This window comes from Neomonachus schauinslandi, chromosome 5 (genome assembly GCF_002201575.2).
Source record: "Neomonachus schauinslandi chromosome 5, ASM220157v2, whole genome shotgun sequence".
Lineage (NCBI taxonomy): Eukaryota > Metazoa > Chordata > Mammalia > Carnivora > Phocidae > Neomonachus > Neomonachus schauinslandi.
In genome coordinates, this window is record NC_058407.1 from 84,523,957 (window position 1) to 84,540,465 (window position 16,509).

At 36.3% G+C, this 16,509-nt stretch overlaps 1 protein-coding gene and 1 long non-coding RNA gene across 3 annotated transcripts in view; one reads left to right on the plus strand and one right to left on the minus strand.

The window, feature by feature from the left end:
- The window catches only part of LOC110580914, a 36,844-nt gene that overhangs the window by 1,483 nt on the left and 18,852 nt on the right, over window positions 1-16,509 (minus strand). The window contains exon 3 of the long non-coding RNA XR_002480369.1: window positions 10,304-10,515. This is a non-coding gene — a long non-coding RNA (uncharacterized LOC110580914). The remainder of the gene's footprint in view (window positions 1-10,303; window positions 10,516-16,509) is intronic.
- Window positions 2,614-16,509, plus strand: part of SLCO1A2 (solute carrier organic anion transporter family member 1A2) — a 40,205-nt gene continuing 26,309 nt past the window's right edge. The window contains exons 1-4 of one of the 2 annotated variants that reach the window (XM_021690606.1): window positions 2,614-2,673; window positions 7,599-7,740; window positions 11,425-11,557; window positions 14,724-14,830. In XM_021690606.1, coding sequence (XP_021546281.1) covers window positions 2,614-2,673; window positions 7,599-7,740; window positions 11,425-11,557; window positions 14,724-14,830 — 442 coding nt within the window. Of the gene's footprint in view, window positions 2,674-7,598; window positions 7,741-11,424; window positions 11,558-14,723; window positions 14,831-16,509 lie in introns of those variants that run through there. The other variant, XM_044914912.1, reaches the window with a different exon arrangement.

Genomic DNA, 16,509 nt, shown 5'->3' on the forward strand with positions numbered 1-16,509 from the left:
TTTAGCCACTAAAAAGATACAAAAGTAGGGATCCGAAAGGGTACGTGCACCCCGATGTTTATAGCAGCAATGTCCACAATAGCCAAACTGTGGAAAGAGCCAAGATGTCCATTGACAGATGAATGGATAAAGAAGATGTGGTATATATATACAATGGAATATTATGCAGCCATCAAAAGGAATGAGATCTTGCCATTTGCAATGACGTGGATGGAACTGGAGGGTATTATGTTGAGTGAAATAAGTCAAACAGAGAAAGACATGTATCATATGATCTCACTGATGTGAGGAATTCTTAATTGCAGGAAACAAACTGAGGGTTGCTGGAGTGGGGTGTGGGGTGGGAGGGATGGGGTGACTGGGTGATAGACACTGGGGAAGGTATGTGCTCTGGTAAGCGCTGTGAATTGTGCAAGACTGTTGAATCTCAGATCTGTACCTCTGAAACAAGTAATGCAATATATGTTAAGAAAAAAAAAAGAAGAAGAAGGTAGCGGGAGGGGAAGAATGAAGCGGGGGAAATCGGAGGGGTAGACGAACCATGAGAGACGATGGACTCTGAAAAACAAACTGAGGGTTCTAGAGGGGAGGGGGGTGGGAGGATGGGTTAGCCTGGTGGTGGGTATTGAGGAGGGCACATTCTGCATGGAGTACTGGGTGTTATGCACAAACAATGAATCATGGAACACTTCATCTAAAACTAGTGATGTAATGTATGGGGGTTAACATAAGAATAAAAAAAAAAAAGAGTGAAGCTAACTTAGACATGGGAGAGGAATAGGTTTTCTCCCTCTCTTATTGTTTAATTGCGTGACCATAATTGGGCTCAGATATTGGCAAGGAGAATAGAAGGGAAAAAAAGAGAGGAGGAAGACTGGATTCTAAATCGTGAGAAGGAAGAAATGAGGACAGTTGAGAGGTTTGTGATAAAAGCAGATATATTACAAACGAGGACCAAAGACTAGCATTACCCATTCAAAGACTAGCATTACCCATTCTTTTGAAAAATTAACCCTATCTATTGGTTTTTCCAAAACTAGTGCCATGTACTTGCTCTGTAATTAAGGTGACTTGGCGTTTTATGGGGGGGGATTTCAGCATGAGTTCATTTGTATGCTATTCAGATTTGCCAAGACTGTCTCTAATAATTTTCACGTATGATCTACCAAGTTTTCACCACTTACATACCAAACAATTTGTATTTGGTCATATGCTGTTCAGTTGTATTCTAATGTGTTTTATTTAAAAGTTTTACCTTTTCCAATAAAAACATAAGTTCCTTGCGATCTGGGTCTAAGTACTTTCCACAGAGGCTTACACCTTTCTAACTGGTTTATATTGTCTATAGGACAGCTTACTGTCTTGTTCACAGCTAAAATCCTGTGCTTAGCCCTACGGTTGGTACATAGCAGACTTTCAAGAAATGTTTGTTATGTGTGCGAGAAGATGAGTAAAGAGAACTAAGCTCATACATAATTGTTCAGTGGCTGTTGCCTTAATGTGTGTAGGGAAGTGGGATTCAGCAAATGTATAGAGGCAAAGCAATTAGGTTTTATAAATTAGTGCACTGAGGATCACTTGTTAAATGGATATTGTTCAGAAGATTTAATATATTAATGCTGGGGATACTACTAAGGTATCATTCTGGCAACTTGAAGTAGATTTACTAGAATAAATATTGTCCGAGTGAAACACTTTGGTTTTGGTGCAAAATAAGGCCCTAGTTTCAAGACACAAGCAGACAAAATCTTTGACAAAAGGTTAGTAGAATTTAATAGTTTAATTCATCTTTTTGTTTTACATATAAAAATGTGTGCCTATGTAATATATATGTGTGTAAATACACATATATCTATATTTATTATATGTGTAGGCATATAGATCTCCACTTACATGTTTGGTCTTCTTCTAAACCTCACATTATAACTTGGAACTGTAGGATTCTTTTCCAGATCATAGAATTATTTGTTATTTTTACTTAGGCTATTTCCATGATTAAAATTCCATATCTCCCCAGGTTTCCGTGAATCAGCAGTGCCCCAGAAAACGTTTCCCTTCCTGAGACTCCAGGGAAGTCTTGGAACGCAAAGAACTTGAAGAGGGAGCCTGGCCAAATAGAGATTTTTGAGCCTTGGTAGGCTTGCTGAAGCAGATTTTTAGCACAAACACAAATCAAAGTCTTTGTGTACTTAAAAGCAGCATTTTCATGTAAGTCCAAAAAGCTCATTTTGGTTCTATTTGTTTGGCTAAAGAAATGAAAAGCTTTGTTTTGACCACGTGGTCATTATTTTGCAATGGGGACCTAGCAAATTATTCTAATCTCTTTAATCTCACTAAAGAGTAACTAAAATTATTTGATGTAACTTTCTCAATGGAAAATTAGCAACTAAATCTTCTCTAATGTCATTATTTTCTTCTAGATCTGAATCAAAGCTTCTCAGGTATTTTTGTAATACAATGGAATCTGATTGTTACTCAGATTCCGTGTTTTCTTCAAAAGAATGACGATTTATGATTTTGTCAGTTAATAGATTTTTGTCTCCTTTAAAAGGATAGAACTAAGAAATATCAAGATTTAAAACCTAAATACCTTGGGACACTCAGAAGAACAACATGGCAGAAATTGAGAAAAGAATTGAAACCCATAGAATAAGATGTCTTTCCAAGCTGAAGGTATGGACTCGTGTGTGTGTGGATATATGTATATGTACCTTTTTTTTTTTTTTTAACCTAGAGCTTGTCAAGTTGCTCACATGAAGTGATTTAATGTTAATGTCACATTACCTGATATACTTATAATTTCTTGCTTTGCTGAAGTTTGTTTTAAACTGAGGGTTGAATAGGGTTATTGATTCAGGCAATTTAATCAGAAATGGTTTTGAGGAACTTAAATGGAAGATAAGGTCTTAAAGTTTTCAGGCACATAATATATTACACCAGGATTTAATTTGTTGGATCAAAGGGCCATTTTAATGCTCACCCTTGTAGGGTTTCTAGTCCAGAGGAGTATGGGGGTCTCTCCTAGAAAATGGTTCAATGGACAGAAATGCTTTGTCTATCTGCATGCAATGATTACTTCACAACAAGCCAGTAAAACAAATGTTTACTTCAAGCTTTGGCAACATATCAATCATTCTCTGTAAGAATAATGCCCATTTTGTTAATTGTTTCTGGTATTCTTGCCTATTTCAGAGCAAATTCTTTTCATATAACTTCAAAGCCATTTGCCTTCAAAGAAAATTTGAATTTGTTTTAAACCAAGGGATCTGGAAATTTGTCTGGATTCTACAGCTAGTGCCCGCAAGTGATTTCCAGACTTAAACTGCCACCAATATTCTCCCTATCAAAGTTTGTTTTCTCTTCACACACATGTAGGGAAAATCTACACATGTGCATAAAAGTGGAGAATTATGATCTAGATCTAGAAAACTACTTTTGCCTAAAATGCCATATTAAGTATTTAAAAAATTCCTCTTAAATTGTCCCCCAATTCTCATGTCCTTCTTCTAAAATTGAGTGTTAAAAATAAGGATTTAGGCTCAGGATCCCCGTGTTCATACCTAGGTTCAACTGCATACTTGCCAGGTGACCTTGGACAAGTTCCTTAACCTCTTTGTGCTTCTGCTTTCTTATTTGAAAAAGCTAACAACAATACTCTTATTTCATAGGATTTTTTTCCTTTTTACAAACTTGGAAAAATTACTAGAATATTGTAAACATTCAATAAATATTAGCTATTATTATTGATAGCATTATATGTTAACTAACTGGAATTTAAATAAAAACTTGGAAGAAAAAATTAATAGCATTTGTGTATAAAAGTCAAGTCAATCAGAGAAAGACAATTATCATATGGTTTCACTCATGTGTGGAATGTAAGAAATAGTGCAGAGGATCATAAGAAAAGGGAGGGAAAACTGAACAGAAAGAAATCAGAGAGGAGACAAACCATGAGAGACTCTTAACTCTGGGAAACAAACTGAGGGTTGATGAAGGGGAGGTGGGTGGGGGGATGGGGTAACTGGGTGATGAGCATTAAGGAGGGCACGTGATAGGATGAGCACTGAATGTTACATACAACTGATGAATTATTGAACACTACATCTGAAACTAATGATGTTGGCTAATTGAATTTAAATAAAAAAATAAAAGTCAAGTCAGGTGTTATTTATAAATAATTGCTCTTAATTTAATATTTGCTTACTTTGGAGTTTGGCAAGATTAGATACTGATGTTCATGTTATGGCAAAATATTAAGAGGACAAGTCTATCAGGTAAAACTGGGCACCAACTGCTTAATAGTCAGATTTTTTTTTTTTGCTTCTCTGAACTTAGAAATATGCATAGTAAACAAAATTCTTTAGAAAGCATCAGAGGACTGTCCTCAATAAGTTTGCCTAAAACTCTGGGCATTACTGTTAAATGCTAGTAGGATAGCTTCATAAACATAGAGGTTATTTTGCACCAGACATGAGTCATAATAGCCACTGGTTGCTTTCACTTTGTGACTAGAACCAAACTGTTTAGGCAACCCATCTAGGTGTTTTAGGAAAAAACATTGGGGTCATGATTCATCTAGTTTCCTTTCTTAAAGTGTAAAATAAAATAAATTATTCTCCCAAATATGATTCATATGTTATTTTGTAGACCTTACTTTTAAATATAAAACCTGAATTATAAAACTGTATGAAAATTTTATATTCTCAATCATGTGCTCTGCAAAGATTTATAGTGTGGAGTCAGTTTCTACAAATGACATTTACTATAAAAGACTAAACAACTGGAGTTATAGCCATATTATCTTCTCAGCTATGTAATGGTTTTGACTCATATTGAGCTTTATACTTAAATTTCCCAGTTCTTTTTCCATAAATTTCTATTCAGATTTCTCCAAATGAATTGGTACAGCCAACTCAGCTTAGGAGTATTTATTTAATCCTATTATATTTCATCTTATATTCAGCCCACTTTCAGCTCTGACCACTTCTTCAGGATATTTTTGAATATTTCATCTGTCATTCATTCAGCAAACTTGTATTGAGTGCCTACTATTCTTTAGGCATTTACTAGACACCAAAGATACAAAGGTAAATAATATATGGATCCTATATTTGAATTGTTCACAGTATAGTGAGGGAGGAGGTTATAGGCATCCAAGCTTATATATAAAGTGCATTGTGATAAGAGCTATAATAGAGACAGTACACAGCAGGTAGGTAATGAGTGAGTAGTCCAGGCTGCCTGGGGAGCAGAGAGACAGGAAGACTCCACATTAGAAACGATGATAGAGTTGATAATAGAGATAGAGTATGCATTTATCAGATGCATAAGGGGAAGAAAAACTTTACAAGTGGAATGCCATCCTGTAAAAGGCACTGAGATGTGAAATGGCATGGTGAATTAAGAAACTGTAAGTAGAACAGTATGTCCAGGGACAAGCAGCAGGATATGATACTGAGATATAGATGAGACACCGTTTGCCATCTAAAAAAATAGAGATTTTTGCTTGTGGGAAATCACTAAAACATTTTAAGAAGTGAAATCACATGCTAGTTATGCATTTTATTAATTCATTTGACAGATATTTACTAAACTCCAAATTTGTGGTGGTGGCAAGGGGAGGGAGTGTAGGTGTGGACAAGACTAGAGGCAACTAAGTAATGCTGGCAATTGTCTTAGCTAAACTGTGTGTTCATTTGAGAGATTTCAGCATATGGATGACAGGGAAAGCTATGGGAATAAGTGAGATTTCTTAGGGAGAGCACATATAGCACAAAGAGTAGAAGGTACAAGACAAATTCTGAAGGGGTTGACCAAAGAGAAGACTGAATAGAAAGAGTCTAGCAGGCCGGTGGACATATATGTATGCATGGGGGGAGGGAATTTCAGGAAGAAAAGAGATTAGCGGGGTCAAATGAATCAGAGACATCAGGTTAGTTGAAGACTAAGAAGTATCTACTGAACTTGGAAACTAAGAAGTTGCTTTTGACCTTTTGTGGAATAGTTCAGGAGAGGCCAGACATTAGGAAACTAAAGGGTGAATGGAAGGTTAGGGTCTAGGCAATAAACCAGTTCTTCCAAACAGCCTGATGGTAGCTGAAGTAGCAACTATCAGGGGTTAGGGAAAAAATAAAATTTTTTAAAGACAAATATCTTGAATATATTTATAAATTAGTAGGGAGAGAGGCAGTAAAGGGCGTGAGGTTGAACATAGAGGATAGAGTATTTACTGATAAATCATGATCTCAAATGGGTAGAATGGGTTCAAAAGCATGGGTGGAGGAATTTTATTGTACTGGAAAAGGGACACCTATCCTTTAAAGGCAGGAGGGGAATTAGAGGGGCAGAGATGGAGGTAAGTTTGATGATGACATTGTGGAGATCATTTGCTAGTCATGAAAAGCACCTGACTGGTTTGAAGACTGAGAAATAGAAAAGATTGTGAATAATTTTGAAGGGAATGTGCAGGTGCAATATAAATTGTGGGGTTGGTTCAAGATTGGGAATGTGAAAGGTGGAGGGGTGAAGATTTTAGGGATTTGAGTATGCTGGCTAGAGAGCAGACTGAATTGTCTCCAAGGATGGAATTGTCATCAGGAAACATCTTTAAGTGGGACCAAGGAAAAAGTCCTATGGCATAGGGTTGGAAACCACCATTCAGGACAACCTGAATCTATTCATCACTAATTTGTTGGTCTTGAAGCAGTGCTTAATCTACCTAATCATACTATTACCCAGTATATAACACTCATTTGCCAAGCCCTCTATTGAAATCTAAGTCTGTTTCTTTCTAATTTAATAAAACTATCAAAATTTTGGCTTTTCCACATTTTTAGTAAGATCATACTAGCTTTTGGTGATCACAATAGTTCTATTTGTTAAGTTGTCCTTGATTTTTGTTATGGATCACATCAACCTGACTGTCCTCTGAAACTCTATCAGTATACAGGAAATGTGATTCAATACATGGAAATTTATTGTATTCATATTCATTCCTTAAAGCAAATACCTGGTCAGTTTAGAAACATTTTTATAATGGTTTATAATTACTTTAATATAATACATATATAAATATGTATATATAACATATAACATTGCTTTAAATAAATAAACTGGGAGTGAGCAGCAATCTAATGTTGCATGATTTACCTATTACTTTGGAGAGACCCTGAGCAAATTTGCTATAGAAATAATGTCTTTGTGTAATGCCACGTTCCTTTTTTTATTATCGTGTATGTCTTCTTTGTACTACAGATAGCATTATAGTGCTGAAGATCTATTCAAACTATTAGCTATATCTTACTTAGAGTGGCTGTTTCTGTGTATGTCCAAGATATGCCTATAAAATAATGAGGCTACAACTACTGACAAAATTCAATATTACTAATCAGTCCTACTCTGAGTCTTCAAAGAGATAACATGGCATGAAAGACCAGAAGAACAGACCACATTAAAAGTTTCTTGCATATTCAAGGGTTACTTATGTTGGAGACAACCATTCTTATGGTAGAAGATATTTTGTTAATAGGTGACAAATACAAAAATATATGATCAAAAATAAATTTTTCCTGTGTTTTTTAATATTCTTTTCTCCCTAGGTGTTTCTTCTGGCAATAACATGTGCATTCGTATCCAAAACACTATCTGGATCTTACATGAATTCCATGCTCACACAAATAGAGAGACAATTCAACATCCCTACATTTCTAGTCGGATTTATTAACGGGAGCTTTGAGATTGGTAATGAATTATTTTTGCATTACTTCTTTTTATATTTTATCTATAAAACTAGTCTGAATTTTATTCTCCTTATTTGCAATTTTAGGACTAATCTGACTAGTCTAATCTGACTGAATAACATGTTTTCCAAAATGAATGGATAGCCTTGCTAACTTTGGAATATTCTTAGAAACAATTCATTTAAATATTATCCCCCAAATAACACCTGAATATTGCCACATATCCAACCATTGGACTTTTTATTCTAATAGTTTTTTGGTCAGCTAGAATGAGTAGCGGAGTATTAAGAATTTTTATATTTAATCTATCATTTGATAATTCTTAAAACTCTATCTTCCTATGTAGAAGATATATATCATGGTAAACAAAGCTGTTTTCTAAAGGAAAACACAAATATTTTTCTTCTCCTGCTGTTTCTGGGAGGTTAACAATTCTTTCTAAGTCCAGAGGGAAAAAGAAACTGTTTTCACATCTCCCTGAATTTATTTCAGAAACAGACTCTAGGAAAGAATAAAATCTATTCTTACTGTCTGATTTTTGTGGAGGACTGGGAAGATGTGAAGTCACGGGAAGAATGAGGAAGAGAGAGATTTCTCCTGTAAACAAAGCTGCATAGAAATATGAATACTATTCTTTCACAGTTTTAGAGTAGCTTCTACTTCCTCCAAGGTGAAAGTTACCTTTAATATACTTAATCAATATCTGGAAGAAAAATCGGGATTGAGGAGAGGCAAAGCTAAAACAGGTGATGCTTGATCTTGTCTCTTAGTGTTTAACCTATCCCCCCAACCCAACTCAGTACCACTTGTGGGCTGGATCCTGGTGAAGGAGTTAGAAATAACTCTTTATACAGTCCTGCCTGGACTCAGCTCACAATCTAATGGAGGGCATCGATGTACAATAATAATTTTAATTGAATGCAGTAAGTTCGGTGGCATAGATAGATGCAAAGTCCTATGGGAACATACATCAAGACACAGCCTTACTTAGGGAAGATGTTGGAGGATGAGTAAAAAGTTTTCTAGGTGAAGAAAGAGGGATGAGTGTGAAGGGAATTCCAATAGAAGAAGCATAAGGGCAAGATAGTGTAGTAATTTGTATGGGGAGCAACATTCAGCCCAATGTTATTGACTCACAAAGCTTATGTGGGAATTATTAAGATATGAGTCTGGAGAAATGGGCAGCAGTGAGAAATCGACTATGGTTAGCCTTGTGTGTTTGCTATGGAACTTGCATAAAATAAAAATTATAAAAGTAAAAAGAAACCCCATTTTATTTGAATAAAATCATCAAAATATTAAAACAACTGGTCATATAGTAGTATTTGTGCTTACCAATACATTAAATATAATATCTACACTAAATTACAATACAGGATACTACACTACAATACATTAAATATAATATCTACACTAAACCCCAGGTTTACAGCTTGGGCAGTGGAGTGGATAGTGGTGCTGAGACAGAGAATAGGAAAAGGGGGACAAGACTGTGGTGGTGGCTATGGGGATGATGATGTGTTCTGTTTAGGCAAATTATTTGTGGTATTAGCAGTGAGGCCTTTGAGTAATGATGTCTTCATGGCAGTTATATGAGCTAGAAGCCTTGGAGGAGCTGTTTGGGCTGGAGCTACTGATTATTGAGTAAACAGGTGGTTTTTAAAACTAAAGAACAGATGAGGCTATTTAGGGAGAGGGTACAGGGAGATAAGTACCATGGACAAAGGGTGGATCCCTGAGGTGCACCAATACTTAAGGAATAGGTGGAAGAAAGGAGCCCACAAAAGTGTTAAGAGAAGGAATAGTCACAGAATTAAGAGGGGAAGCAGGAGAAAATGTTATGATAGATACCAAGGGAGTAGAAGTTTCCAAAAGAAGAATTTGTCAGCAGTCTCAAAAGCATTAGACACATCCAGTTAGACAAGGATAGGAAACTATCCCCTGGGTTTTATGATATGATAATTGATGATTTTGGCCTGGGCACTTTTAGCTGAAGAGTAGATAGAGAAGCTAGAAGGCAGAAAGAGAGCAGTGACTTTGGGAAAGAATGAGAGGGGAAGAAGTGGAATCTGTGACTACAGGTGACGGTTTGGAGAGAAACTAGAAAATATCTGTAATTAAAATGCAGCAGAGAGGGAGACACTTAAAATGTATAAGAAAGATTTTAATTCTTGGACTAAGTTGCTGGAGAAATGGAGTAGGGTGTTAGACCTTGGATGGTCAGATGGGCACCACAACCTCTCAAACTGAAGGAAGGTGGAAAAGCCATTGAGGTGGGAAACCTGACTGCCCCAATTTTTTTGACAAAGTAAAAACTATTAACTATGGAATGTGAGTGGCGATAGGTGGCTTGAGAAAAATGGTGAAGATCTGAAATAATTGCTGAAGGGAAGAGGAGAGGTAATTTACAGATGCCAATAAATGCATTAGTTTGCTTACCTTTCCTCAGTAATTTTTATAGACAGTGTTCTCCATACCTTTGATAAAAATATTATCTATCCATTTCTATTCCCTCTCAATGGTGATTATTTTACCAACAGAGAAAGGCAGCTTGAAATGCTCACCCTTACATGGAGAGAAGGCTCTTCCTTTCTTCTCATTTCAAAAGTGGATATGGCTTTTGAATGGTGGCTTTCTAGAGATAATACTTTCAACGTGGTTGGCTTTGATGATGGGGATTTTAGAAACCTAGGGAGGCCAGTGTGGTGGCACTTGGTGAGGCACCGTCCATATGAAACAAAATATAGGCACTGACATCTCTTCTTAACAAGGCAGACTAGAGCAAAACAGATATGGAAAGAAAAGTCTTCAAAATATACACTACTACTTGGAAAATTATTAACAACTTGAGGGAGAGTTTTTTAAATTTTTATCATTCTCAAGCTCATCGTAGAGATTTTCCTTATGTAGAGTAGATCAGGGAAAATATTGATCACTGAATTTAAAATGTATCATATGAGAACTTCCTCATGTGTTTGGTTCTTTCAACCCTTTACGCCATTCTCATCAAGTCTTGTCCATTGGAATGGGGCCTCCGCAATTAGTTTCTTTATCCTTAAACTTCATCCTAAGATGTGGATAAATTTTTCATTGAATTTACTTCTCAAAGCAAGACTTACTTCTAAGACCCAGTTGGAGAAGTGAAGACCTACTGTTTTTTACTTCTAAGGAGATAAGTAAAAATAAACATAGATCCCTGGCTTGGATATATTGACCAATATTTAGTTACATTTAAATCATGAGTTAAAACATAAATCTATCTGAATTTGACTTTGGCTTCTCTTTTCAAGCATGGAGCAGACATGGAGGGAAAGGCCAGAGGTGACATACAGTCTAACACCTACTTTGGCATCCCATTTTTCTAAGCTACATAATCACACACAGAGTCTTTAACATCTCTCAGAACCATTGCCCAGTCCCACTGGCTTCTCTTCTTCTGCCCTCTTTAAATGTTGGTGTTCCACAGAGATCTGTTTACATATTTGTCGACATTGTGAAACAGAGTCCTTCTTCAAGGCACGAGTTGTGTCTTATTCATTTATTGCTTCATGCATCCCTAGCACCAGTCCTGGTATTTGAGAGAGTTTTTATACAATAAATGCCAGATAGTAAATGATTGGATGAAGCTAAGCTATTGTTCATTCTTATTGAAATATTCATTTTTTTATCTCAATTTTTTTCCTAGGAAATCTTTTGTTGATTATATTTGTGAGTTATTTTGGAACCAAATTGCATAGACCTATACTGATTGGTGTCGGATGTGTGGTTATGGGCATAGGGTGTTTCTTAAAATCTCTACCTCATTTCCTCATGGACCTGTAAGTATTCCAGTTTCTGATGACTTTTTAAGCTCAACTTTTGATTGTATGGAATGAAACTTGAAATTTCCTTTCTAGGAGCAATACTTCCTAAAAGCACAGAGCACCGCAATGGGAGCTGAAAGATGCAGATTCCGTTCCACTAGTCTGTTGTGCTCTGGGCTGCCTTGCTTCACTTACATAGTCACATTTTTCCACCTATGAAACAGAGATTTGGGATTTTATGGAGTGGAGTCTGATGAAAAAATTTTAGGACCTGGCAAAATGTGGGCTTATTCTTTTCTGGGGACTATTTAAACACTTCTAATTACAATGAGGTTCTGTTTACTTGTATGTAGGTCATTAAGAGACAGGCCAGTCTGAAGGTTGATTTTTATTTTAATTTTACCAAAGTAATATGTGCACCAACTTGTAAAATTAAAATTATATTGAAAAAATTTATCCCCTGTCCCTTCAACATTGTCCATATTACTGCTTTCCAGGAGTAGCTACTTGCAACTCTTTTAGTTCTTTCTTCTGTTATTTGCCTCCATGGTTCTAAGTAAATGTTTATCCTTTTAGTTGTTAATACTTTTGTGTTATGTAATATATATTGATTTTCTGCTATAAAATTATATTCACTATTTCCGTGTGTATGACTATGTAAGTATCTTTCACTGCTGAACCATGCTGTCATTCCTTTCTTATATCATCTTTATTTTCCTTGGATTTAATAATTGTTCCCTTTTTATTTGAGTCATTTTCTTTTTATCTCTCACTAATCACCAAACTCTCCACTGATAGGGCAACATCTCAAAATGCTCATACATATCACAGGGTTTCATTTTTGTCTTAGAGATACCTCTATGTCACCATCAATCCTCTGTCTGCAATCTGAACTGGAATCTCCCTAGGCTTGGTGCATGGCTCCTTCCTTGAAATTTTCCCTCACCATTATTCTTGGGAATTTTCCAATGACTCTTTTGTTCTTTGAATGTATCTTTTTAAGGAACATTTTGTTCTTCTTTCAAGAATGCAATGTCTTTTTCCATCTAAATTTTCTTCATCTCTCTTCATTCTCTGTTTTCTCTGAATGTACAGTTTTTATTTGTTTTGTCTCTATCTTTACTATTACAGGCTTTCCCCATATATCTGGTGGTTCTTGGTTATCTATTCACATTTAAGAGAGAGGAATAACAACAACAAGCTAACTGGAAGTTCTGTGTGTGTGTATAAGTCTTAATCAACGGGAGACTTCTTTGTCGGGTGATTTGTACAGGGACTGGTTATTTTTTAGGTGGCTCAGAACTGCCCATAAACTATCAGCACATGGGAGTGGGAATCTCATTTTTCGGTATGTTGATTTTTTTTAACCTAATATCTGCAGTTTTTAGTATGGCTTCCCTATCCTCAGTGTCTATTTAGTCTCTAGAGCAAAGGCCACATTCAGTTGCAATGGCAGAGGATGTCTATAAGGGCTTAACTGCTCTTTATACACACTTTAAAGCAATCTTCTTTTGGGACTATGCATATTCTCATTTTAGAAGTATGTTGTTTCTTGCCTGAAGTTTTCCAGGTTTGTGTGGCATGTGTTTAGTTGCTCTCCTACAGGCACTTACTCAGGGCTGTGTTTCTCATATCTACAAATCTAGTGATCACTCAACTGCTTTTCCATTTTCAAAATCCTATTAAACTCTCTCTTTTTGTCAAATCTTCCCTTCTCTTTATCCATATGACATTATGCCTTTCCTTTCCTATTTTAAAATCCATTTACTACCATTTTGCTGATGTTTGGGGAATGAATGGACATGGAATGAGTTATTGGGTTTTAAGTAGGTAATTTAAATGAAAAAGATATTTTAACTTTCAGGTATTTCTGAAGGGATCAGCGGTTTCAAGGCAAAGAATTTCTACTGTTCTTTTATTTCCTTTCCTACCCTATCCCATCCTATCCAAGACAATGTCAGGTATATTCAGCTATTATTTTCATTTCTTTCTACACTCTGCCAAAGGCATTATTCTTTTCTTTCTTCTTCTTCTGCTTCTTTTTTTTTGTCTGAAGCTTCCATGTCTCATGGGATCATGGATGTGGAGACAGAAGCCTTTGTCCACGATTCACAGCCAAATTCTATGGGTATGACTGGGCAGTTATTCTAAGGGGAAGGTATTTTAACCCTTTTTATTATGTTCTATAACATAGTAATTAGGACTATTGGTGACATCCAAGCATAACACTCTTTAGCTCATTTGAAACTCAGAAAGGCAAGTTTTCTTTGGCTTTCTCTTATCTAATAGAAATATAGAAACCAACCCAGTGCAAGTTCTAACAAAAACAGCTGGACATATTTTCCTCCATTGTTGCAACAAGTAATTTTCTTTCTGAGAAAGGGCATGTGGATCTTGTGGTAATTTGCCTAAGATAAATGGTCAGAGTTTATTAACACTTTTGTTCTCATGAGAAGAGAAAAAGACATTACATTGTACCGCCACAGTGTTTGAGATTCTCCTAAGTTTTCTCATTATGATGGGTACATGTTTTGTTTCTCTGAGGGCATTAATGAACACGTGAAGGAATTATTGTTTGGATTCTCAGGAAGTGGGAGACTTTTTTTGTTGTGTTGTTTCTCCCCCCAGAGCCTTTAATTACACTTTGTTGAGTCTATTATTTTTCTTGGTTTTTGTTCCTTATCCCACAGTAATTTTTCCAGGAAATGATCACCTAAAAACCACTGAAGGTTGATGCCAGATAATTTAAAAGGTATATCATCCCCCTACAGATAATTGAAAGCTAGCTGTCAGGGCGCCTGGGTGGCTCAGTTGGTTAAGCGACTGCCTTTGGCTCAGGTCATGATCCTGGAGTCCCGGGATCAAGTCCCACATCGGGTTCCCTGCTCAGCGGGGGGTCTGCTTCTCCCTCTGACCCTCTTCCCTCTCGTGCTCTCTGTCTCTCAATCTCTCTCTAAAAAAAAAAAAAGAAAGAAAGCTAGCTGTCAAGTGATTGTACGTTGACAGTGAGTGGCAAGTTCTTTTCAGTGATATTAATTTATGATGATTAGGTGGCAAAATGAAATCTTTCCTGGATTTGGATGTTGTGTCTTATGTGAAGCAGGAGTTGTTAATCTGCACAACGCTCACAATGTCTTCATTGGCTCCCTAACATCACCATGTTTTCCCTGTGTTCATACAGATATGAATATGAATCTACAGTTTCAGTTTTAGGCAATTTGTCCTCAAACAGTTTCTTGTGTATGGAAAACGGAACCCAGATTTTCAGACCAACAGAAGATCCATCAGGTTGTGTACTTCATTGTATTGCAGTGAATTTGTAACTGAATACTTTCTGCTGAGGGGCTTTGAATGTTACTAAGTTTGGTTAAGTGAGTAAGGTAAATGAACAAAAGAAATTTTTTTTTCAGAGATTTTGGAGGAGATCATGGAGGGAAATAGAAATGGCTCATAATTTAAATGTTATTCCTCTTATATTTGAATATACTTAATAAGAATGTCTTATCTGTTCTTTGTAATGGTTATTTATTTATTTATTTATTTTTGCAATGGTTATTTAAAAATAAGTCAGAGACATCCATCCAAGGACGACTTAGAGTTAATTCCATAGAGGAAAACATCTTAGAAAGATGGATTTAGGCTGATGATTTGTAAATGAGTAATGGAAATAAAAACAAAAAGATGTGTGTTATAGCACTGATCTATAGCAGAGAAAGCAGGCAAGTATGCTATAACCTTGATTTACTCTATTCTCTTTCGGCTGAAGTAGGAACTTGCCTTTCTGCCCTACTTCTTCCTCTTTACCAGAGGTGCTAATTTATAGTCTGACACAATAGTGGTGCTTCTTCTGGCTTTCTGCAGGCCCAGGCACCAACATGCCAGCTTCTACTCCTTCATATGTTAAGGGACCTCCTATATAATCTTCTGGTGATGCTTAGTCTGGAAGTAACCCATTGACTGACCTCAGACTGGATGCTTAGTCTGGAAGCAACTCATTGATTGACCTCAGACCAGAACTTCTCTTCCTCTGATGAGGACATTTTTATGCTGGATTCATATCAGTGGGGGTTACATTGGTCCCCAAGGCTGGAAATTTCACTGCTGGCATGGAATCAGAGGAAACTAAACAGCTTCAAGGAGTGTAAGAATAGCTGTCTCAGAAACTCTAAGCCAAAGCAACTCCCTGGGGACAGAAAGAAAGAAACAAACAAACAAAAAAACCAGTGACGTCAATGGTGGCCTATATTCTCTTCTTAAACTGACTTTTGCCAAAGACTGACCTAGGTCTTATTTTCTATTTTTTTTTAAATATGCATTGTAATATTTAAATCAAAACCTTTCCAGTCTAGTGAATCTCCAGAAACGTACATTAATTCTTTGATCACCTGACATGTTAAATTTTGTCCTGGAGTAGGCCTAGAATTTGCTTGTGATCTCTAGACACAAATCACTGCACTCACCATAAAAAAAAAACACATGAATACCCAGAAATGGACGTTATGATTTTCTGGACTGGGAAAGACTGAGAGATAAACCTCACAAGATATTTCCAGGCCCAGCTGTGCTCAGGAGCCTCACATCTGTGAGTACCTGGGCAGATTATAGGAGATAAAAATAAGTTGTCGTTCACTTTCCTGAAAACATGACCCTACAGAGTATCCTCCTGGCTTGATAGCTATACTGGCTTAGAACAGAATTGGCTGTTTTCAGACAACTGCCTATCTTCCTCCCTTTCATTCTCTTTGGCCTACTCTTTGTTATGCTACTAAGCAGTGCTGCTCCAAGGATTGGGGTGGGTTTCTCTGTTAAAAATTATTTGGTGGTTACAGTATACAGTAGGTCCTACAGAGAAAATGTGATTACTACCCAGTTAAATATTTTTAGTTTCTATAAAGTAATTAAAGCTATAGAGAACTCAAACTTCAGTGAGATTCTTATTTAAATCTTACAGTATCAGTTCTAGGGAG